Below are 23,504 nucleotides of genomic sequence, written 5' to 3'. Positions count from 1 at the left end.
AGTACTTTTTTGAGTTTGGTGTAGCGCTGATCTACTGTTAGGAGTTCACTGGAAGTGCGGAGAGAAAAGTCTTTTAAACCCGTAGTAATTCATGGCGAGCAGTCTTTGAGGCTGTCTTGACCATCATCTGTTGGGGACAAGATTCGGGAGGTAACATGGCGTTGGATGGAGCAGCACTCCCATCTCTCCTCTCATCCCAGCTCCTCTTTTCCGTAAGTGTTTGGAGAGCATTGGGTTGTCGGGATGGACCTCGAGAACATGCAGGGTGTAGGTTTCTGAACTGGATGATGTAAATCCACAGTCCTCACATACATAGATCTTGGAGCGACGCTGGCGGTAGGCGTAGCTCTGTAATATGCCGTGGATCTTGCGCAGGTGAGACTCCAGTGAGCAGCGCTGAGTGAAGGATTTGTCACAGGCCGGACACTTGTATGGTCTTATTCCTGTAAGTGAAATTGATCTGCTCAACAAGCTGTTTTTAGAATTGCACAAAATTATAGTTTTAGAATTTACCAAATGTATGAAAAGTGACAAAGCTCGTCTTGCGACCCTATCCTCCACTGTATGGTGCGCCTACTATTTTTTGTCTCTCAATGCAAATGATTTTTTTTTAATGGGTTGTCCTATATTGACAATTTATCATCTATCCACAGGACAAGTATCTGATTGGTAGGACCCTGTGTCCTTTCATTGATTGTAATGATAGCGGAGCATGTACACTGCCTCTCTACCCAAAGTGTACAGCATAAGGATTTTAAGGAGCCCAAAAAAAAAAACTACTTTAGTGGGGTGACAGAAGCCAGTGTCACTTTAAGTGCTTATAACTTTAAAACGCTTTGACTTATCCAGGCCATTCTGAGATTGTTTTTTTTCGTCACATATTGTACTTCATGAAACTGGTAAAATGAAGTAAAAAAAACAAAACATTTTTATTTATAAAAAAAAACATTTACCAAAAATTTGTAAAATTGCACGTTTCCAAGTTCTCTACTTCTATAATACATAGGAATACCTCCAAAAATACTTTACATTCCCCATATGTCTACTTAATGTTTGGATCATTTTGGGAATGATATTTAATTTTTAGGGGATGTTACAAGGCTTAGAAGTTTAGAAGCAAATTTTTACATTTTCAAAAACCCAATTTTTAGGGACCAGTTCAGGTCTGAAGTCACTTTGAGTCTTGCACAATAGAAACCACCCAAAAATGACCCCATTTTAGAAACTACACCCCTCAAGGTATTCAAAACTGATTTTACAAACGTCCTTAACCCTATAGGTGTTCCACAAGAGTTAATGGCAAATGGGAGATAAAATTGCAGAATTTAGATTTTTTTTTTTTTGCAAATTTTCAATTTTTTCCAGTAACAAATAAAATGCTATATTTATTGCTCCGATTCTGTAGTTTGCAGAAACACCCCATATGTGGCCGTAAACTACTGTACGGGCATAGAGGGAAAGGTGCGCCGTATGGTTTTTGGAAGGCAGATTTTGCTGGACTGGTTTTTTTACACCATGTCCCATTTGAAGCCCCCCTGATGCACCCCTAGAGTAGAAACTCCATAGAAGTGACCCCTATTTGGAAACTACGGGACAAGGTGGCTGTTTTGTTGGGACTATTTTTAGGGTACATATGATTTTTGGTTTATCCATATTACATTTTTGTGAGGCAAGGTTACCAGAAATAGAAATTCTGAAATTTCATCTTCATTTGCCAATAACTCTTGTGGAACACCTAAAGGGTTAACGACGTTTGTAAAATAAGTTTTGAATACCTTGATGGGTGTAGTTTCTTAGATAGGGTCGCTTTTATGGAGTTACTCTAGGGGGGCTTCAAATGGGCCATGGTGCCAAAAAAAAGCCCATCAAAATCTGCCTTCCTTTCCTTCTGCGCCCTGCCGTTTGGTCATACAGCAGTTTACGACCACATATGGGGTGTTTCTGTAAACTGCAGTATGAGGGTAATAAATAAGTTTTGTTTGGCTGCTAACCCTTGCTTTGTTATTGGAAAAAAACGGATTAAAATGGAAAATTTGCCCAAAAATGGCTTTTTTGGCACTTATTTTTATTTTTACAGTGTTCGACTGAGGGGTAAGGGGGGGAAATTTTTATAGAGTAGATTCTTACGGACACGGCAATACCTAATGTGTACTTTTTTTAAATGTATTTGTTTTACACTATCTTTTTATAAACCAAAAAATAACATTTTAGCATCTCCAGTCTTTTTTTTTTTTTTTTAGCCTATTATCTTAGGTAGGGGCTCATATTTTGTGGGAAGAGAGGATGGTTTTATTGGCACTATTTTGGGGGGCATATGACTTTTTGATCGCTTGCTATTACAATTTTTGTTATGTAAGGTGACAAAACCGGGCCTAGCCAAAAAGGCGCCTGGGTGTTGAGCCACGAACTATTGGGCGTACAGGTTTGTTTGCTCCACCATCAGATTTACAAAGTGGTCACTGGAAAAAATACTAAAGTCATATTCGGTGAAGCCCACGGTGGAATTCTGGATTTATGGTTGGCCAACAAAATCAGGAATCACAGGCTCGTATCGCTCTGGGGTACACCAGACAAGTTCACTGGCAGGGGGCTCCGGTGGATTTAACTGGTGGGCCGAAAAACTAGTACGAGCCCCAGTGCTGCTCGTACTGGGGTGGGCCACAGGGTCCCTAGCATGGCGGTCCCCTTGCTCCGCATGGCGGCGTCTCCGCTGCCTTGGGGGCTACTCTATAAAAAAGATAAGGGCCGGGGGCTATCCATAGTATTCAGTATATTGGGCAGACTGGATGGGCCAAATGGTTCTTATCTGCCGACACATTCTATGTTTCTATCATCGCTAGATGAGGATGCGGATGACAACAGGAAAGTGGGGTCATCCTCACTGGGACTCTGAGTCGGAGGCAAGCTGGGCGTATGCCTCCTCGGCCGAGAACATCCAGCGGGCCATAGGGAAGTGTGTGTTTGCAAATCTTTATTTGGTGTGGGGACACGGGTGTTCGTTAACTCACCCTAAACCTAACAGACAAAAAAAAAAAAGACTAACACAAAAAAACGTGGAAAAAGAAATTCTAAATCGCTGATCAACCGTCTGAAGTTGATCAGTGGTGGGGTGTGCGATGCGCTAAGAGTGCCGGCCACAGTCAGCGTACGTAGCTGCAGCACCCCTAGGGGGTCTAGGGTCACACAGCTGTGCTGTGGACCCCAGACACCCAATTTAGGGTGATGCAATCAAGAATTAGTTTTTTTTTTGTTTTTTTTCTTCTCACTAACTTTCCCTAAAATATCCCTGCCTAATCTAACTTGTCTCTAGCCTTTCCCTAATTACATGGGTGCTGGGGCACAGATGGAGTTGTTGGGGTGCTGGCTGGAAATCCTTGCAGGAGGAGAGGAGCGCTGCAGTAATTTGAACCTCCTGCCGCCGACCAATTAGAGCGATCCTGAGAGGTGATGTCACCATCTTCTCTCAGGATCTAAGGATGGTGATCGGTGGTGTGATACACCACCGATCACCATCCTGTTTCGGGTTATCGGGTCCCCAGAGACCCGATTAACCCGTAAACGCAGCAAACCGCAGGTCTGAATTGACCTGCGGTGTGCTGCGATCGCCGACATGGAGGCGTCACAGGATTCCCTCCCGGCACATTGAGCCAAGGTGCCTGCTTAATGATTTGAGCAGGCACCGGGTTCCGATCACCGCCCGCCGGTGATCGGAACTATACATGACGTACCGGTACGTCATGTGTCCTTAAAGGGTTTCTACCACCACATTTTGACCTATTTAGCTGTCACACTAGCAATCTGCTAGTGTCTGCTCTACCTAACCATGCTATTGTAATTCCTTTCTCTGCAGTGGTTACCCTAAAAAACGTAGTTTTATTGGTATGCTAATGAGCCTCTAGGTGCTATGGGGGCGTCTTTTCAGCACCTAGAGGCTCCGTCCACTCACCATTTCTGCCGCCCAGCGCGCTCCAGCCCGCCCCTCTCCTCTAGATTGACAGCCTACTAGCGCCTGCGCCGTGTGCTTCTGTATTTGGCACAGGCGCAGTGACTGTTGGACTGCTCCCTGCGCCGCAGTCCAACAGTCACTGCGCCGAATACAGAAGCACACGGCGCAGGCGCGAGTAGGCTGTCAATCTAGAGGAGAGGAGAGCACGCTGGGCGGCAGAAATGGTGAGTGGATGGAGCCTCTAGGTGCTGAAAAGATGCCCCCATAGCACCTAGAGGCTCATTAGCATACCAATAAAACTACGTTTTTTTAGGGTAACCGCTGCAGAAAAAGGAATTACAATAGCATGGTTAGGTAGAGCAGACACTAGCAGATCGCTAGTGTGACAGCTAAATAGGTCAAAATGTGGTGGTAGAAACCCTTTAAGTACCGGGACAACATGCTGTACCAGTACGTAATGTGTCCGGAACAGGTTAAATGGGCCTTTTATTAAAAATTGAGCCCTTTCTCTATACAGCCTTAAAGTATAACTGTCTTTTTTTTTTTGGAGTATTGGATTGTGGTGATATCTCCTTGGTGGCCCTATTTCAACTTTTCACTGTGTATTCAATTACCCCTTAATTCCACATTTTTGTTCCCTGTACTGCTTACTTTTATCTGTGCTTAAAATAGGGTTGCTAGGCATGGTGCGTCTATCTGTTGAAGGACGGAGCACGCTGCGTGCAAGGTCAGATTACTGACAGCCAGGGACTGTAAGTAAATGATTAAAGCCAGGTCCTCCCCAGCAGCTGATAACAGTGCCTGGGCTGTGTGCACTTCTCCCTGTCCCTGCGCTTGGCAGACGCTCCCTCACTCAGCAGAGCTGGAGAATGCAGAGTTGGAGCAGCGCAGACCAGGGAAGGGAGATCTGCCGTCTGCTCAGTGTATAAATGAAAGCAACATGTGGTAAGAGAACCCCTTTGTGCTGCAGGAGCTTAACCCTTTAGGGGGAGGGCTCTGGTTACTGACACTTTTGGGGGGCTATTGTTACTGGCTACTGAGGGCAGGCGGGATTAGCCTCAGGGTGAGGCCAGTGGCGGCCATCTTAACTGAATAGTGAAATTGCAGTTTTATGCGGACTGGTTGCTAAGGGCTGAATCGTATTAAATATGGGGTAAGTCAGTCTAATAGTAACTGATTCTGGAATATCATGTTATTAGTAACTACATATACGAAAATTGAAATTAGGGTCTAAATGTGACAGTTATCCTTTAAGATTCTCTAGTAGCAGGCTCTGTATTTTTACTGTGTTCTGGCAGGCAGCTTAGCTGACTGTTTCCTTATCTCTGATCTTAAACTCCTTATCTTACTGATGAGAATGTGGCTTAAATTAGTGTTTTTGAGCTATTAGCAAGGCTAGTTTTATAATAGCGTTGTAAGATCCAACTTAATTTAGAGATGAGGGCTATTAGTGAAAGTACAACGGTGAGGCAGAAGAGAACCCTTTATGACAAAGCTGCTGAATATTTTTTAATAAAGACCAATAAAAAAAAAATGACTAACCCGAAAATAAGTGAAATGCAATCATAAAAAAAAAAAAATATATATATATTGCCCCCGAAGTTGAACATGGCCTTTAAGGAGTAATTTGGTTCCTTATATTTGTGAATAAAGGGTGAAATCAAAAACATGCATTTAAGTAAAAGATTGAAATGCTATTTTTTGGGATTGACTATCTTTTATAGGACAGGCAGACACTCATGAGCTGCCTACACTCACCTGTGTGTGTCCTCATGTGGCGTTTCAAGTCGAATGTGTCGTTAAAGCCTTTCCCACAGCAGGGGCAGCGATGTCTCTTTTGGATGCTGTGACATTTCAGGTGACGGGTCAACATGCGCTGGAGCGGAAAAGTCTTCCTGCAAGCCCGGCAGGGGAATGGACCCTAGGAGTAAAGATGCGGACATTAAGAATGTTATGTGGGAAGCCACGATACCGTACGTTTAAAAAAATAAATGCATGCATTGAAACCATTGGTGCGGATTTACGTCACTGAATGGGGCTAATCCATGTAAACTACAAACGTGGCACAAATCCTAAGGTCAGCCTCGGTTTTCTGTGGCACGTACATGTCGAAAGGTATATTTAAAATCGTGCAGTGTCTCTGTTGGGAAAACGTGTCCCCTAGTGACAGATGAAAGGTTTTGATCGGTGGGGGTCCAAGTGCTATAATGAGGAGAGAAGCACTCCCATGGCGCGCGCGCTCTCCTCGCTGCATGAAAAGGAATAAAGATGGATGTATAGGCTTTCTATTGACGTCTCGCTTCTGTCTCCCTCAATGACAGTAAGCGCGCTATGTGATCGCTGTTCTAGAGATCAGTGGGGGTCTCAGCACTTGGACCCCCCCCCCTCCGATCAAAACTTTTGATACGTCGCTATGAAATATCAAAAGTTTTTCCAAAGTACAGGGACACTTCTTACTGGATCCACTCCTGGCTTTGGCTCAAAACCTGCATTAATAAACCAAGACCATCCAAACGAACAAGTTTGTCCACCCTCCCCCCTCCCCCCTCCCCCCTCCCCCCTCCTTTGCTGGCTTTATACATTTTTATATCACAGATAAAGAATAAAACCAGCTCAGAACAAGCCATTGTTTAAATAACCTTAAGGCCCCTTTGACACGAGCGAGTTTTCCCGCGCGGGTGCAATGCGGGATGTGAACGCGTAGCATCCGGACCAATTCATTTCAATGGGTCTGTGTACATGAGCGTATTGCTTTTCACACATCATTTCTGCGTTGCATGAAAAACACAGCATGTTCTATATTCTGCGTTTTTCGCGCAGCCCTGGCCCCATAGAAGTGAAAAACGCATTGCCTCCGGAAGCAAGTGCGGATGCAATGCGTTTTTCACTGATGGTTGCTAGGAGATGTTGTTTGTAAACCTTCCGTTTTTTTTTTTGTTTTTTTTAATAACTCGCGTGCACCCGCACGGAAAAAAGCTGCTTGCGAAATGGTGCGAGTTTTCCTGAACTCATCCGGACCTAATCCGTATCGTTCGTGTGCAAGAGCCCTCAGAGAAGCTACTATACAACTAGAGGGAATATAGGAAAGGGGAGTGGACGTCCCCTGTCCTGGCTCAGCCCAGAGACGCACCTGTGTGGTAGGTGCCCAAACCTGCTATGTCCCTAGAGATGCCCTAAATACATCTTTATTCATTTTTCCATCACTTTCTACACGGCTCATTTCCAGGGGTTACGACCACCCTGCAATCCAGCAGCGGTGGACGTGCTTACACGGAAAAAAGCACCGACCTCTCTGGTGGTCTGGACTGTGGGAGCGAGCATAAGCACGCATGCACAGCGGCTGCAGCGCAGATACCCCTGGAAACGAGCAGTGTATAAAGCAATGGAAAAATGAATCCAGCCAGCAAAGGAGGCAATATGGATAATAATACATTAGTAAGTAAGTTTATCATGCTTCATTTGCCGCTTGCACTGTTTTTCACATGGAAGCCACAAAAAAATTAAAAAAAAGCATCTAAAAAGCCTCCCATTCATTTCAATGGGAGTCGGAACCAAATATTTTTAATTTTTTTTCCCCCCAAGCTAAAAAAAAAAAACTGTGGAAAAAAGAAGCCGCATTGATTCTCTGACTGAAATGAATGGGAGGCTGAAAAAAAAAAAAAATAATCCGAAAATCTGTGCTTTTTCAAAATCCATTGAGTGAACATCCCCTGATAGAGGTATTCTGTCCAAGGAGCAATGATTAATATACAATCCGACAAGAAAAAAAACAAAACTATACAAAGTATAAGAAACGCACGGCTACAGTACATACCTCAGAAGCTTCCGGGGATGATGCCGGTCTCGGAGACAGGTGAGGCCTAAGGATGGCGTCTATGGAATGGAAAACAGCAATTATTGAAATCCAGGAGCAACTTTAGGGTCAGGCCTAATGCACATGACCGTATGTATTTTGTGGTCCGCAAAAAATACGGACGACATCCGTGTGCATTCTGTATTTTGCGGAACGGAACAGCCGGCCCCTAATAGAACAGTCCTATCCTTGTCCGTAATGCGGACAATAATAGGACATGTTCTAATTTTTTTTCGGAACGAAAATACAGACAAATGGAATGCACACAGAGTACCTTCCGTTTTTTGGGCAGACCCTTTGAAATGAATGGTTCTGTATATGGTCTGCAAAAAAAATAAAAATGGAACGGCCACGGAATGAAAATACGTTCGTGTGCATGAGTTGTGAGGCCAGTTTCAGATGCTCCACATGGGAGGGTGAATTCCTGTAGTGACCTCCGCTCCTCCTACCGGACCACACGGCATTATAGTGATTTATAAGGGCTCATGCCCACGAACGTAAGGGCTCCGTGCGGTCCACAATGCACGGGCACCAGCCGTGGGGCATCTGCCGCGGATCACGAATCTAGTCACTTGAATGGGGTCCGCGATCCGCACCCACTACTTTTATGCGGTGCGGAGGCACGGCCAGAAACACCACGGAAGCGCTCCGCATCTCCCGGATTGCGGACCCAATGAAGTGAATGGGTCCGTGATGCGGCTGCACAGGGCCGGTGTCCCGTGTATTGGGGACCCGCCATACGGCCACGTGCATGAGCCCTAGAGCTGTGTGTCTCTGCCCGACCTCCACTGTGATGATTTGTACTGAAGGTCAGGCACAGACGCAGCATTATAAATCATCATAATGCCGTCTAGGCAAAGGAACAGAGTTCACTAATGGACTTCATGCTCCCATATAGAGCTGGTCTGAAACTGGCCTAAAACTGGACATTTTTCCTAGAGGGTTTTCTGAGACTTTAATACAGATGACCTGTCCTCTGGATAGGTCATCAGTATCTAATCTGTTGGGGTCCGATACCCGGGACCCCCGCCGATCATCAGCTGAGAAGGCATCGGTGCTCGCAGTGGCGCTGCCTTCTTCTCTCAGCTCTGTACATTGTATAGCGGCTGTACTTGGTATCAGCCCCATTCACTTCAATGTGGCTGAGTTGTTCCTAGGCCACATGATTGATGAACATGACGTCAGGCGGCTGCCAGTACCTTCTCAAACAGCTGGTTGGCAGAGGTCCCAGGTGTCCAGAGAATAGGTCATCAGTAAAAAGTCTCAGAAACCCCCCTTAACCCCTTAGTGACCAACCTATCTTGGGCCTTACTGACCAAGCGTTTTTCTTCCTTTTTTCATCGTCTCGTTCCAAGAGCTATAACTCTTTATAGCTTTATGAGGGCTTGTTTTTTGCGGGACAAGTTTTAGTTTTTAATGCGCCATTTTGGGGTACACATAACTTTCTGATTAACTTTTATTAACTCTTTCTGGGAGGGAGATGGGAAAAACAGCAATACTGCCACTGCGTTTTTACGGCGTTAATTTTTCGGTATAAATAACATAATCCCTTTATTCTCTGGGTCAGTACAATTACAGTGATACCAAATACATAGTTTTTTTTACATTTTACCACTTATTTGCAATAAAGCCCCTTTTTCTTTATACGGAGTTGTGTGAGGGCTTGATTTTTGCAGGACGACTTGTATTTTTCATTGGTATCACTTTGGAGTAAATGTCGCTTTTTGATTGCTTGTTATTAGGTTTTTTTTCAGTGGCAACTAAGAATAAATTAGCAATTCTGTCTTTTTTTTTTATTTATTTTTTTACGACGTTCAACTTTTACTTGATAGTTATGTAGTCCGGGTGGTTACCAACACGAAAATACCAAACATCTGGGGAAGATATTTTTTTTTTGCAATTTTTGTCATTGAAAAGCGTATTTTCAATGGGAAAAAAAAAGCGTGATTTTTTTATTGAATAAATGTTTTTTTTTTTTACCACTTAATAGTCCCACAAGTGGACTATAACATACAGCTTTTTGATTGCTTTTAAAATGCAATGCACTATCCCTATAGTGCATTGCATTTAAATGGCAATGCTATTCTGACATTGACCAGCAGGCTTCGCCAGAGAGGAGCAGCCTGCATACACATCGGCACCCCACAATCGCATTTGCGGGGTGCCGATGGGAGACAGAGGAAGTCCGCTCCCTCTGTCAGCACTTTACATACGGTGGGCGCCATTGCCCGCGGCATATAAAGTGTTAAACAGCCCGGATGCACTCCTCCTTCCTCTGCCACAGCTCCAGCACCGCCCCTAACAACGCCCAGCTAGTTTAAAGCTCCTCCCACCCATCTAGTTCCCTAGACACTCCCCTATCACTGCCCCGCCCGTGGACATAGCACAGGAAATTAGAAAAGGCTGCATGGACATGTCATGTGACAAGAGCCTAGAGCAGAAGATAGGAGCAATTAAGGTAGAAGGCATACATTCAATTATGACTAATGATTATTTTAAAGGATATTGATGCAAACCTGGAAAGCCCCTTTAAGGGCCCTTTCACACTTGCGTTCTTTTCTTCCGGGATAGAGTTCCGTCGTCGGGGCTCTATGCCGGAAGAATCCTGATCAGGATTATCCTAATGCATTCTGAATGGAGAGAAATCCGTTCAGGATGCATCAGGATGTCTTCAGTTCCGGTACGGAACGTTTTTTGGCCGGAGAAAATACTGCAGCATGCTGCGCTTTTTGCTCTGGTCCAAAATCCTGAACACTTGCCGCAAGGCCGGATCCGGAATTAATGCCCATTGAAAGGCATTAATCCGGATCCGGCCTTAAGCTAAACGCCGTTTCGGCGCATTGCCGGATCCGACGTTTAGCTTTTTCTGAATGGTTACCATGGCTGCCAAGACGCTAAAGTCCTGTTTGCCATGGTAAAGTGTAGTGGGGAGCAGCATACTTACCGTCCGTGCGGCTCCCGGGGCGCTTCAGAGTGACGTCAGGGCGCCCCACGCTCATGGATGACGTGATCGCATGGACACGTCATCCATGCGCATGGGGCGCTCTGACGTCATTCTGGAGCGCCCCGGGAGCCGCACGGACTGTAAGTATACTGCTCCCCCGCTCCCCACTACTACTATGGCAACCAGGACTTTAATAGCGTCCTGGCTGCCATAGTAACACTAAACGCATTTTGAAGACGGATCCGTCTTCAAATGCTTTCAGTTCACTTGCGATTTTCCGGATCCGGCGGGCACCTCCGGCAAATGGAGTACACGCCGGATCCGGACAACGCAAGTGTGAAAGAGCCCTAAGGCTGCTTTCACACATAGGTGTTTGCTGGCGTCAGCACTTCTGCATTTTTAGCGCCATTTTGTATTTTTTGTGGTAATAACGCCAGCTCCAGATGTTAGCTAAAGTTCCATGGGAAATATAAAACTCAGGAAAAACAAGTGTTTCCTTTTGTTATTAGGTGGCCGTGTGTCCCCGCGCCGTATTGCGGCCTGCATACGGCGGGTACACAATACACGGGGCACCGGCAGTGTGCATTCCACATCACAGATGTGGACCCATTCACTTGAATGGGTCCTCAAATCCGGAGATGCGGTGTGGAACGGAACTGAAGCACTACAGAGTGCTTTCGTGGGGTTCCGTTCCGCAAAAAGATAGAACTTGTTCTATCTTTTTGCAGAACGGACGAATCGCGGACCCCATTCAAGTGAATGGGTCCACGATCCGCATGCAGCTAGCCCACGGTTGGTGGTCGTGCATTACGGACCGCAATTTGCAGTTCGCAGCACGGCCACTGGAGACACATGGTCGTGTGAAAGAGGTCTAATGCTCTTGCTATTTTCACATCCCCTCCATGATGGGGGGGAAATGTGAGGGAGATTTTGGTGTAAAGTAGAACTGGCTTAGTTGCCCCTTGCAACCAATCAGATTCCACCTTTCATTTTACAGGGCTCCTTTGGGAAATTAAAGGTGGAATCTGATTGGTTGCTATGGGCAACTAGGCCAGTTCTACTTTTTACACGAGTTTGATAAATCTCCCCCACTGTGGGGGGACGACGACTATTTTTGAAACAAAAAATGGCGGAATAGGCTTTTATCCCTATTCTACCTGGCAATACATTATATGGAACATTAAATGGAATGGCACCAAACAAGCCCTCATACGGCTTTGTCGACAGAAACTTTAAAAAGTCAAGGCTCTTGGAAATCGCAAAAGAGAAAACCAAAATGTTGTCGCCAAAATTGGCTTGATCCTGCAAATTGGCCATTTTTTATATATTTTTTTTCCCGTTACGCAGTTTTCCGTATGGGATGAATGAGGCTCTGAGCCATCACCGGCACATAACAGCTTCCCCGATTTCAGCAAGGGAATGCTGTTACAGGCGCGGGGACCACATGTGACAGCATCTGAGGGGTTAAAAGTATATGATCAGCCTTATAGCTGATCACATACATTCCCCCTGGGCCTTTGCTATCTTTAAAGTGCCCACATGTGCGGCGATCGCAAAGGGGTTCAAGAGCATATCTCAGCAGGATCAAACCCTATTGAACGGGGCATAATGCTCCTGCAGAGTAAAATGAGCCCCTTGTAGCACCAGATCTACATTGCCCGGCACCTACGGCCACCCCCACCTTCCCCCTTCATTGACAGGTCCAGGCGAGACATAATCTCGCATCTGTTTTCGTTTCCTATAGTTGCGCACATGCAGAGGAGCTGCTTCCGTTTTCTCAACCTCGCTGATGAGTACTGCGCATGCGCCAATATAGTGATCTACGGAGCAGTGTTACAGAGCCAGGGGAAGGTTGGAGCGGCCATAGGAGCATGGTGGCGCACCTATAAGTTAAAAGGCATCTGTCAGCAGTTTTGTACCTATGACACTGTCTGACCTGTTACATGTGCGCTTGGCAGCTGAAGGCATCTGTGTTGGTCCCATGTTTATATGTGCCTGCATTGCTGAGAAAAATGATGTCTTAATATATGCAAATGAGCCTCTAGGAGCAATGGGGGCGTTGTCATTACACCTAGAGGCTCAGCTCTCTCTGTAACTGCTGTGTCCTCTGCACTGTGATTGACAGGTCCATGCGTGATGATGTTTGCACTGCTTGGCCCTGTCAATCAAAGTGCAGAGGGTGTGACAGTTGCAGAGAGAGCAGAGCCTCTAGGTGTAATGGCAACACGCACATGTAACAGGTCAGCCAGTGTCATAGGTACAAATACAAATCTGCTGACAGATGCCCTTTAGGGTCCATTCACACGTCCCGCAAGTGTTTTGCGGTCCGTAAATTGTGGATCCACAAAACGCAGTTCCACATTTTGCGGACCGCACATGGCCGGCGCTATAATGGAAATGCCTTTTCTTGTCTTACGAACAAGAATAGGACATGTTCTATTTTTTTGGTGTGCTGTCCGCATCTTTTGCGGCCCCATTGAAAATGAATGGGCTCCGCACCCGTTCCGCAAAGTTGCAGAACGGATGTGGACGTGTGAATGGACCCTAAATGTGCAAACTAACAAAAACGGCTATGACTCTGTACAACGGAAAGCAATAAATAAGGCGTCTTTTCACTCAACAGGGTCAACCCTGCCAGACTTTATGCCTAGCTTCATAGGATTGATCCTGCTGATAAATGCCCTCTAAATCGGGCACTAACATCTACCCTCCTGCTCCGCTGTTCAGGCTGGAGCGGCAGCACAGTCGGCCATTTGTTTATTTTTCGGAAGTCGCCCCCCCAGGGTAAATGCAGGAGTAGACACCGCATTCATTCTGCATTTGCATAGCTGTAGTAGAGCGCAGCACTCCGATTTATCTGATTTACACAGCAGGAAGGGCCCTGGCGAGTGAGACACTGATTGATCGCTGTTAATCCCTCTGTGTGCACTGCGCTTTATTTCTATACAACCTCCAGCGCATAAAACAAAGACAAGCACGGAAGGGTTTGATCTTTTGTGACGGTGAATGGCCGGGATTTCAGCTCATTTGACTGTAACAGAACATTGATTGTCCCCCCGGCCATCTGTCTCCTTGGGGTGGAAGAATCATGGCTCCTACACAATGCACTACAAGTATAAGAATAGCAGCATGATTTCACTATTCTAGTTGATGTAGCGGTATGCATATTCTATTATTATGGCTGCTAACATCGTACGGCCGTGTACATAAGGCCTTGTTCACATTTCCGTTTTCACGGACATGTGCTAGCCGTTTGTTCACAGGATAGACATGCACTGACTTGGTGACAAATCAAGGATCGCCTCTGTGTTTGGTCCGTTTTTGACTGACAATTGGTAGGAGATGCTCTGGAAATTAACTTTCAGCCTAGCAGTGTACATGGAATATGGATGACACACGGAGAGCAAAAAAAACGGACACATGGACAAAACACGGATCCTTCACCGATGAAACATGGATGGATTGTTTTCATGGATGTCAAACGGACACGGAAATGTCCTAGAGGGTCCCTACTCACACAAATTTTGGGGGGAGGTAAGGGGACCGTAAAAACACCAGAATAACTGCATGTTTCGTTTTTATTTGGCCACCTGTTTTTTGCAGCATTTTTTGCACACAGTGGGGGTCATTTACAAAAATCAACGTTTTACATTTTAGATTCCCCCCTGCGCTGCCAATGCATGTGCCTAATTTATGAAGAGGAGTGCGCCTTGTCATAAATTAGGCCTCATGCACACGGCCGTTGTTTGGGTCCACATCCGAGCCACCATTTTGGCGGCTTGGATGCGGACCCATTCACTTCAATAGGGCTGCAAAAGATGCGGACAGCACTCCGTGTGCTGTCCGCATCCGTTGCTCCATTCCGAGGCCCAGCAAAAAAAATATAGCATGTCCTATTCTTGTCCGTTTTGCGGACAAGAATAGGCATGTCTACAATGGGCCGTCCGTTCCGTTCCGCAAATTGGGGAAGACACACGGGTGGCTTCCGTTTTTTGCGGAACGCAAAAAACAGAACGGTCGTGTGCCTGAGGCCTTAGGCACATGCTTCGGCAGTCCATGTGCCTGGTGTGAAGACTACTCCAGCACCCGACTGGAGTAGTCTTTTTTTTTTTTTTTACAACATTTTTTTTTTTTTTAAGGGGTGAATGTTGGTAAATTCGCCAAGGCCGATGTCCTGGTTCCTGCCACTCCCATGGGCATAAAATTGTCACAAAAAGGGGTCTTGCAACTTTTTTACGCCCAAAAAAGTGGCCCAAAATGTTTGTAAATGACCCCCTAGTTTGCCTTGCTACTAGCGGGTTTTTCATGGTGTTTTTGCCTATAGAAAAGGAAATGCTAACATGTCTGAAAAAACACCTACAGCTCCAGAATGCTGCATTAAAGCCAGTCCTCCTGCGTTTATTTCCCATAGAGTTGGGTGTTTTTACTGCAACGCAACAAAAAATGCAAAAGTACAGAAAAATGCCATCATAAATCCATGTGTGAATTCCCCCTAAAGCACTTCCTCAATAGATGAGTGCTCAGAAATTGGAGTAACAAAAAGGGCTCATGCACACGACCGTATGTATTTTGTGGTCCGCAAAACACGGATCTGCAAAAAATACGGGTGACACCCGTGTGCATTCAGTATTTTGCGTAAGGGAACAGTTGGCCCCTAATAGAACAGTCCTATCTTCGTCCGCAATGCAGACAATAATAGGTCATGTTCTACTTTTTTGCGGAACTGACATACTGAAACGGAATTCACACGGAGTAACCTCCGTTTTTTCTGCGGACCCATTGAAATCAATGGTTCCGCATACGGTCCGCAAAAAAAAAAAGAAGAAAAGAAACGGACAAGGAAAGAAAATACAGTCGTTTGCACGAGCCCTTAGGGGTTTAAGCCGCCAGGCTCCATCTTATTTTATTTAAAGGGGATGTCTAAGAAATGGTCTGCTTTGTTTGTTGAGATGGCGCCAATCATGTTGACGCTATTTCCAGGGGGGAAAAAAGCCGATTTATTTTTTTTTCTTCTCACAATCATGACACCATTTTCATTTGGAAACTTACCTGGGATATACAGATCCCCTCTTTCAGCGTCCACGAGATGCCCCCATCCTGCGACCCTCATAACCATTCGCGGTCTCTTTACCAAGAATGAACGAGGCATATTCCTGATTGTAAAAAAATGAGAATGAAAAAAAAAAAAAAAAAATCCTTCAATAGAATTCAAAAATCCATTTTTGCAAAAAGACTTAGCATGGCGATATTTGATGGGTAGGGTTGGATATGGTGGCCATCCTGGCACAGACCTTGAATACTGAATATGGCGCGGAGGATCATGCACCACGAGAGTTGTTGTTCTCCAGCAGCAGAAAAGACAAAAGCCGTATTTTCTTTACCAAAAAGTCATATTTTTTTTGGGGGGGGGGGATCTCCTCCTGGATAACCTTACCTGGTAGGAGCAATCCTGAAGGTTGTCAGTCGGGTCTGATGCCGCTAGGGCGAGACTCTCTATGGGAGATATTAGGACGTACATGGTCCTTTTATTGGCTTCGCATGATTTGAATGTCCCAGAAGTTTGCATATGAAGCTGAGTGGCTCTTGTCCCACATATAGAGAAAACGGCTCTTCCTTCCCATGCAAAACCGGGAGACGGACACAAGAAAGGGAGGGCCGGGGGCTCTGTGATGGGACAGTTCATTCCTAAAAGTGTTTTGTATTACTAGTTCGCCCTCGACCACGCAGGTGTGCCTATTCTTCACGCTGACATCTCTGAGCTCTGGCCCGGCGTGTGTTCACACTGCTCGTATTGTAGCACACACAATCGTGGAATTAACGGGATGTCATTAGCTGCTGCCGTCGGCTCATTTGACTGCCCCGTTGCCCCTGTAACTTATTTGAATAACAAACCTAGTTAGCTGAGATTTGCTGTGTGTTAACCTCTTCCAGGTGACATCTCCACCCTACTAGGCTGCTTTTATAGGTAGGTTTCCGATGGTGTTTTTCTGCACTTTTGCGCTTTTTTTGGTGTTTTTTGTTTTTTTGCAGTAAAAATGGCAGTTCCAGATATTAGCAGAAGCTCAACTATGATATGTAGGACACACAAGTGCTTTTTTTTTTTTTTTGTGCTCCTGTTGTTTTTGGTCATTCGAGCTTCTCTTCAAAAACACAGCGGGGCACATTTATCAAGCTTGCCTGTTTTGGGCGCATTTCATTCGGCTGTGTTAGGGTGCCTTCACACACACCGATTTTGTGGCAGATATTCTAAGACTGAAAATCAGTCCCTTTCGCTTTCGTTTGAATGGCGAGCACATGGATTTCTGCAAGTCCCATTCAGGTGAATGGAACGGATTTTCAGTCGCGGAATTTTCTGCCACAAAATCTGCCGTGTGTGAAGGTGCCCTTTCTTTTGCAGAGCATTTATTAAAAGTAGCACAGCCGTTGCTGTGTTGGGCTAGGAGTATTTTTATTAAGCCTCATGTGCCCGGCCGTTGCCCGTATTGCGGCCTGCAAACAGCAGGTCTGCAATATACGGGCACCGGCCGTGTGCACACCGAATCATGGATGCGGACCTATTCACTTGAATGGGTCCGCAATCCGGAAGGTGCGGTGCAGAACGGAGGCATAGAACCCCACGGAAGCACTACAGAGTTCTATATTTTTTTTTGTGGTGTGGACTGATCACGGACCCATTCAATTTGAATGGGTCTGGATCCATCTGCGGAAGCCACACGGATGGTGCCCGTGCAGCGGGGACCGCAAACTGCGGTCCCCAACGCACAGAACGGCCGTGTGCATGAGGCCTTGGTCTGACCTCTGGTGGTTGTTTTTCAGTTAGACGGGTTCGTATTCACCAAGACTGGTCTAATTTATTTGCACATTAAAAAAAAAGTTGCATCTTCGTGTAGAAGACTTGCATTCACCACTGAAAACGTGTACATTTCTAGCATGTCACTTAACGCATGTAGTGGGGCTCATTTATCAAGCTCGCCTGTTTTTAGGTGTAAAATCAGACAGGTGTATTTCATTTGATTGTCTTTCTTTTCCCGAGCGTTTATTAAAAGTCGCACAGCCGTTGATAAATAGGCATATTGTTATTAGGGCTCATGCACACAAGCGTGTGTGCCCGATGCCCATATTGCAGACTGCAAACAGCGGGTCCGCAATATATGGACACTGGCCGTAAAAAGGTTGGGGGAAAAAGTTGCAAAAGGTAGAAAACTTCTGAATTAGTCAAAATAGTCAAACAAGGTGCAAAAGCTCCCAAAACGGGCAGTTTTTCAGTAGTAAATGCGAATAGGGCTCATGCACACGACCGCATGTATTTTGCAGTCCGCAAATTACGGATATGCAAAAATAATCAGTTGAAACAATGTCTGGGATAGGACACGTTCTATTTTTTTGCAAAACGGATACGGAGCGCACACCGAGTCATTTTGTGTGCATGAGTCCTAAAAAATAAAACAGAATTTTTTTAGACCATGAACAGGTGCAAACACTTTAGTAAATGTGCCCCAGCATGCTCCAGATTGGTTATTACACAGGGAAGTAGTTATTAGGACGCCAGGAGAGGTGACGGGTCCTCTGTAACCCTTAGGCCTCTTTCACACAAATGTAAGGGCTTCGTGCCCGTGCTGCTGGCCGCATACGGAGGTTCCGCCAAACACGGGTCACCAGCCGTGTGCATTCCGTATCACGGATGTGGACCCATTCACTTGAATGGGTCCGCAAATCCAGAGATGCGTTGCGGAACGGAGTGCTTCTGTGGTGTTCCGTTCCGCAAAAAGATAGAACTTGTTCTATCTTTTTGCGGAACGGACAGATTGCGGACCCCATTGAAGTGAATTGGTCTGCGATCCGCATGTGGCTGGCCCACGATCGGTGCCCGTGCATTGCGGTCCGCAGCACGGGCACAGAGCCCTTACGTTCGTGTAAAAGAGGCCTTAGGATGCCAAAGATTTTTTCGTTTTTGAGTTTTCAGTTTTCTTCCCCATGTTCCTTGGGCCATAACTTTTTTTTTTTTTTTCATACACATAGCTTTGTGAGGGCTTATTTTTTGCAGGACAAGTTGTACTTTCTAATGTCACCATTTAATATGGCATACAAGGTAGTGGGAAGCGGGAAAAAAAATTCCAAATGGGGTGGAATTGGAAAAAAAACACAATACCTCCACCGTTATATGAGTTTTGTTCCCACAGCGTTTCATTTGCGGCAAAACTGACATGTGCCCTTTATTCTATGGGTCAGTTCGATTACAACAATACCACCTATGTATAGGTTATGTCTAAATAGTGTAAAAATAAATTTGAACTTTTAAAAAAAAATCTGTAGCTTTTATTGATTCCATTTTGGAGTGTGTGTGACTTTTTAATCACATTTTATTAAATCTTTTTGGGTAAGAGAACCAATGAAAAAATAGCAAACTGGCCATTTTGACCCTTTTTTCCGTTATGCCAATCGCCGTATTGGAAAAATATTCTTATATTTTAATAGTACGGGCGTTTTCGGTCGCTGTGATGCCCATGATGTTTATATTTTTTGTTATTTATGTATTTATTTTTTATTCTACGGAAAGGGGGGTGATTTTAACTTTAATATTTTTTTATGTTATGTATTTTAATTTTTTTTTTTTTTTTTTTACTTTTTATGCTTTTGAAGCTCATATTTGAGCCTGCAAAATCCTTTTTTTTTTTTTTTTTAATTCCGAACAATTATGGGTCTTTTAGAATTGCTCATTTCTTATGTTGGCCTGCCACCTGCTGTCCAAAATAAAAATTGCATCTTCAATATCCTGGGTCTCTTCAGAGAGACCCAGGGTATTGAAATCAATTACCAGCATCCTCATTGGCTGCAGAGGATGATGGTAAGAAGCGCTTCTGGGTTTTTCATCCTTTAGATGCTGTGATCACACTTGATCACGGCATCTGAAGGCTTTAATGACTGCGATCGACATATTGCTGGCCGGGCTCATGTTTGCACTTCACCGTACATGTATCGCACTGGTAGCGAAGGGGTTTAAGGAATTGTCCCAAGGACAGGGAATAAGGCCTTGTTCACATTTCCATTTTTCACTGATGTGCTGTCCACATTTTCCATGGAGAGCACACGTACCCATCAGAGACATGCACCACTTTGGTCCGTGATGTGTACCAAACATGCCTACAGGTCTGACAGATGGTAACAGTGTTTGTTCCCTTTTTCAGACTATTGGCAAGAGATGCTCTAAAAATGAATTGACAGCTGAGCAGTGTCCGTGGCATACAAAAAAAAACGCACACTCTGATCTTTCATGGACGAAACACCGTTTTTTTCACGGACATCAAATGAACACGAAAACGTGTATGAGGCCTAAGGCTACAGTCACATCTCTGTTTAGGCATATTGGTAGTCTGTTCTGGCAGAAGACTATGGAACTGCTGGAGATACCTGTTTCAGCTATCTCTGCCAGTCCCATCGCTCTGAATACAGTGGCAGCACACGAGTTACCCCAGCTGCATGATCAGCGGGGGCCTGAGAAACTATCTCCTATCCTGTGGATAGAGGATACGTGTTTGTCATGGGACAACCCCTTTTAGGCCTCATGCACCCGACCATGTCCATTTTGCAGTCCGCAAACCGCAGATCCGCAAAATACAGACGAAGTCCTCTTTTTTTTGTTTGCGGACCTGTTGAGGTCTGCATTTTACGGATAGATTCTATCTTTTTGCAGAAGGGATATATGGATTCAGAAAGCAACAGATGGATCTGTGAAAGACAGAACATGTCCTAATGTGGACAACAGACCCATGGAAGTAATTGGGTCCATAAAAAATGCAGATACAACACAGACAGTATCTGTATTTTTTGGATCCGCAATATGCGGACCGCAAAATACATACGGTCGTGTGCATCAGGGCAAAATACATACGGTTGTGTGCATCAGGTCTATGATAGAAGCTTGTGAAAAGATTTTGATGCAAATCAAATGTATCTTGGCTTTATCATTATTCTCCAAAAAAATGGTGGACACAAACCTAGTGTGGTCGTCTGCTGACTATAAGAAGATGGCACCTGGCATTGGAAAAAGTGATAGAAGTACAAAGTATTATATCCAAACAACTAGTCATTTTATTAAAACATTCCAGCAAAACGCTACAAAAGGTCTTCAACGTACAACCTAGAGCACGTAATGAGAAGTCAGGAGCTTCGATTAATACTTAGAGGTTTTCCGCCATAATTCACCTTTACAAATATCTGCTTAGGAATACAGGATGAGACGGGCTACTGCCACGAGGATGTTCCCATCACTATTGCCGAGCCATCTTTCATGGATGAGCTACATTCTCCAGGGGCACGTACACCGCTCAAAAGTCGCCTCAAATTATCAAACCATCATTTAAAAATGTGCAAAAAATCAGTTTGCCATGACTAATGGAAACACTTGTCTACTGAAAACTACAAGATCAATGTGGGTCGATGTACTATTTTTTTTCTCAAGGACCAGGGAGTCAATAGACTCCCAGGTTGGCCAGTTTAGGCATCATGCACAAACCGCGGGTGGCAAGTCCTCATTCCCCATTATAGAAATGGCTATTCTTGTCCAGCAAATGGACAATAGGACATGTTCTATAATTTGTGGGTAGGACATACGGATGCAGACAGCACGTGTTTTCTTGCGGACCCATAGAGATTAATGGGTCCGTGTGCGATCAGCAAATAAATGCGGATCCAAAATACAGTCGTGTGCATGAGGCCTTTAGTCTGACACAGTGCGGGTGGGATCGTTCACCCTTAAAGGGATTTTACCATCTCAGCGTTTGTGGCATATCGGACAGGCCACAAATGTCATATAGGTTTGGGTCCTACCTCTAGAACGTGGCCCCTGAAGTGAGGAACAGCATATTGTGCCTGCCTGGCATCCTCTCCATATTGCTCTCGCCCTTGGCTAGCCCAGCAACCACCTGCCGTTCACCACAATGGGACTGCCAGAAATAGCTGAGCCAGCGCTTGGCCATTTTCAAAATTCCCATAGCAGTGAACAGAGGGTTGCCGCACATGTGTGGCTGCACTCCCTTCACATCCGGGGCCCCGTTCTGGAGACAGGAGCGGGTCCCAGAGGTCTTGCTTATGGCCAGCTTTATACATGGGATTTCTAAGGCCATTTAACATGGGCCTATTCTTGGTCGGAGCAAATGTTCGTTCAGCTGATTACAATGCCGATTTGTCGTCGATGGCACCTTTTATATGGACATCATCTGTTGACAGCACGTCCTTCACGTAAACGGGATGTGCTGCTGGAAATATGCAAACTATCGTTCATCCCCCATAAAGCATGATCACTGCTCTGTATAAATGCACTAAACGAGTGCGGAACATCGGGCCAGATCGCCGATCGGTGCAGTTTATCTGGACCCTCTATCTTATATTACTTCATCCTTCGTATCACGATGGGACTTGCTACTGGATTGAGAAATGGCAAAGAGACGTGACTTTACGTAAACCACGGCTTATTTCATCTTATTTTGTACATTTTGACTGAAACCATTTTATAGCAATAAGACAGATGTAGTAATAAGCAGTTTTAGATTTCCGGTAATAAGGCAGAACATATTAATTATACTGTACTGCTCACCGCCCTCTTAAAAGGGGAATTGATAGGCTATGCTATAGATGTCCAATGAGTGCGAATCCGACTTCTGGGACCCTCGTCTATATCGAGAACTTAGTCCTTTCTCGCGCTGCTGCAAATAGAGGTGGCAGCACATGTGTGACTCCATTTACTTCTGATCCACAAAACACATGCTACAGTTTTCAAACCTGCACCTGGATCTGAATACTTTTGTAATTGCATGTAATTAAAAAAAAATTATAGCCACTTAGTTATTCAATAAAAATGTATCTGTATAGCGCCACCTGCTGTTTGTTCTTTTTCTTATTTCTCTGTCCGGCTCACTGAGAAGGCCGCACATGCTCAGTTTCATTCTTCAACTGCCTCCTGAGCTGTGATAGGGAGAGCATGGACACGCCCCCTGAGCTGTGATAGGGAGAGAGCTGCAGAAGAAAGGACACACCCTCTGAGATGCAGCAGAAAAGACCCTCCCCTTGAGCGATCATCTTCATATAAATCTAGCAGCGCAGTGAATGGGGAGATCCCTGGATCCATGTGAGGTATAGGGATGGTTATTGCTTTATTAGAAAGAGACCGTCATGTACTATATGATGTCTGATTTTCATTTTTTTTACATTAATCATGGCAGAACCCCTTAAATTGCATATTTTCGAAACTCCCATAGAAGTGAATGGAGAAACCAGTAAATGCACAGCCACATCTCCATTCCCAGTGGCGCGGGACAGGGTTCCATTCTCAAGATGGTGCGGGCCCCAGGGGTGGATATGCCATAAATGTCCTGATAGGGTTAACCTTTTACATTTGAAGTATATGCTGGGAAATGCTCCCAATGTACAGTGGGGCAAAAAAGTATTTAGTCAGCCACCAATTGTGCAAGTTCTCCCACTTAAAAAGATGAGAGGCCTGTAACTTTCATCATAGGTACACTTCAACTATGAGAGACAGAATGGGGGGAAAGAATACAGGAAATCACATTGTAGGATTTCTAATGAATTAATTGGTAAAATAAGTATTTGGTCACCTACAAACAAGCACGATTTCTGGCTCTCACAGACCTGTAACTTCTTCTTTAGGAGGCTCCTCTGTCCTCCACTCATTACCTGTATTAATGGCACCTGTTTGAACTTGTTATCAGTATAAAAGACACCTGTCCACAACCTCAAACAGTCAC

General features: G+C 45.0%; 1 protein-coding gene across 1 annotated transcript; it reads right to left on the bottom strand.

Moving 5' to 3' along the window:
* Positions 1 to 123: 123 nt before the first annotated feature.
* On the bottom strand, positions 124 to 15,892 carry OVOL3 (ovo like zinc finger 3). Its single transcript, XM_040406343.1, has 4 exons — positions 15,793 to 15,892; positions 7,761 to 7,819; positions 5,705 to 5,867; positions 124 to 443 (listed from the first exon to the last, which is right to left on the bottom strand). Exons 1-4 carry the CDS (start codon positions 15,890 to 15,892, stop codon positions 124 to 126), a joined length of 642 nt encoding a protein of 213 aa, XP_040262277.1.
* Positions 15,893 to 23,504: the final 7,612 nt, after the last annotated feature.

The sequence above is a fragment of the Bufo bufo genome, chromosome 8, assembly GCF_905171765.1.
Source record: "Bufo bufo chromosome 8, aBufBuf1.1, whole genome shotgun sequence".
Lineage (NCBI taxonomy): Eukaryota > Metazoa > Chordata > Amphibia > Anura > Bufonidae > Bufo > Bufo bufo.
This window is presented reverse-complemented; position numbering and strand designations above follow the sequence as displayed.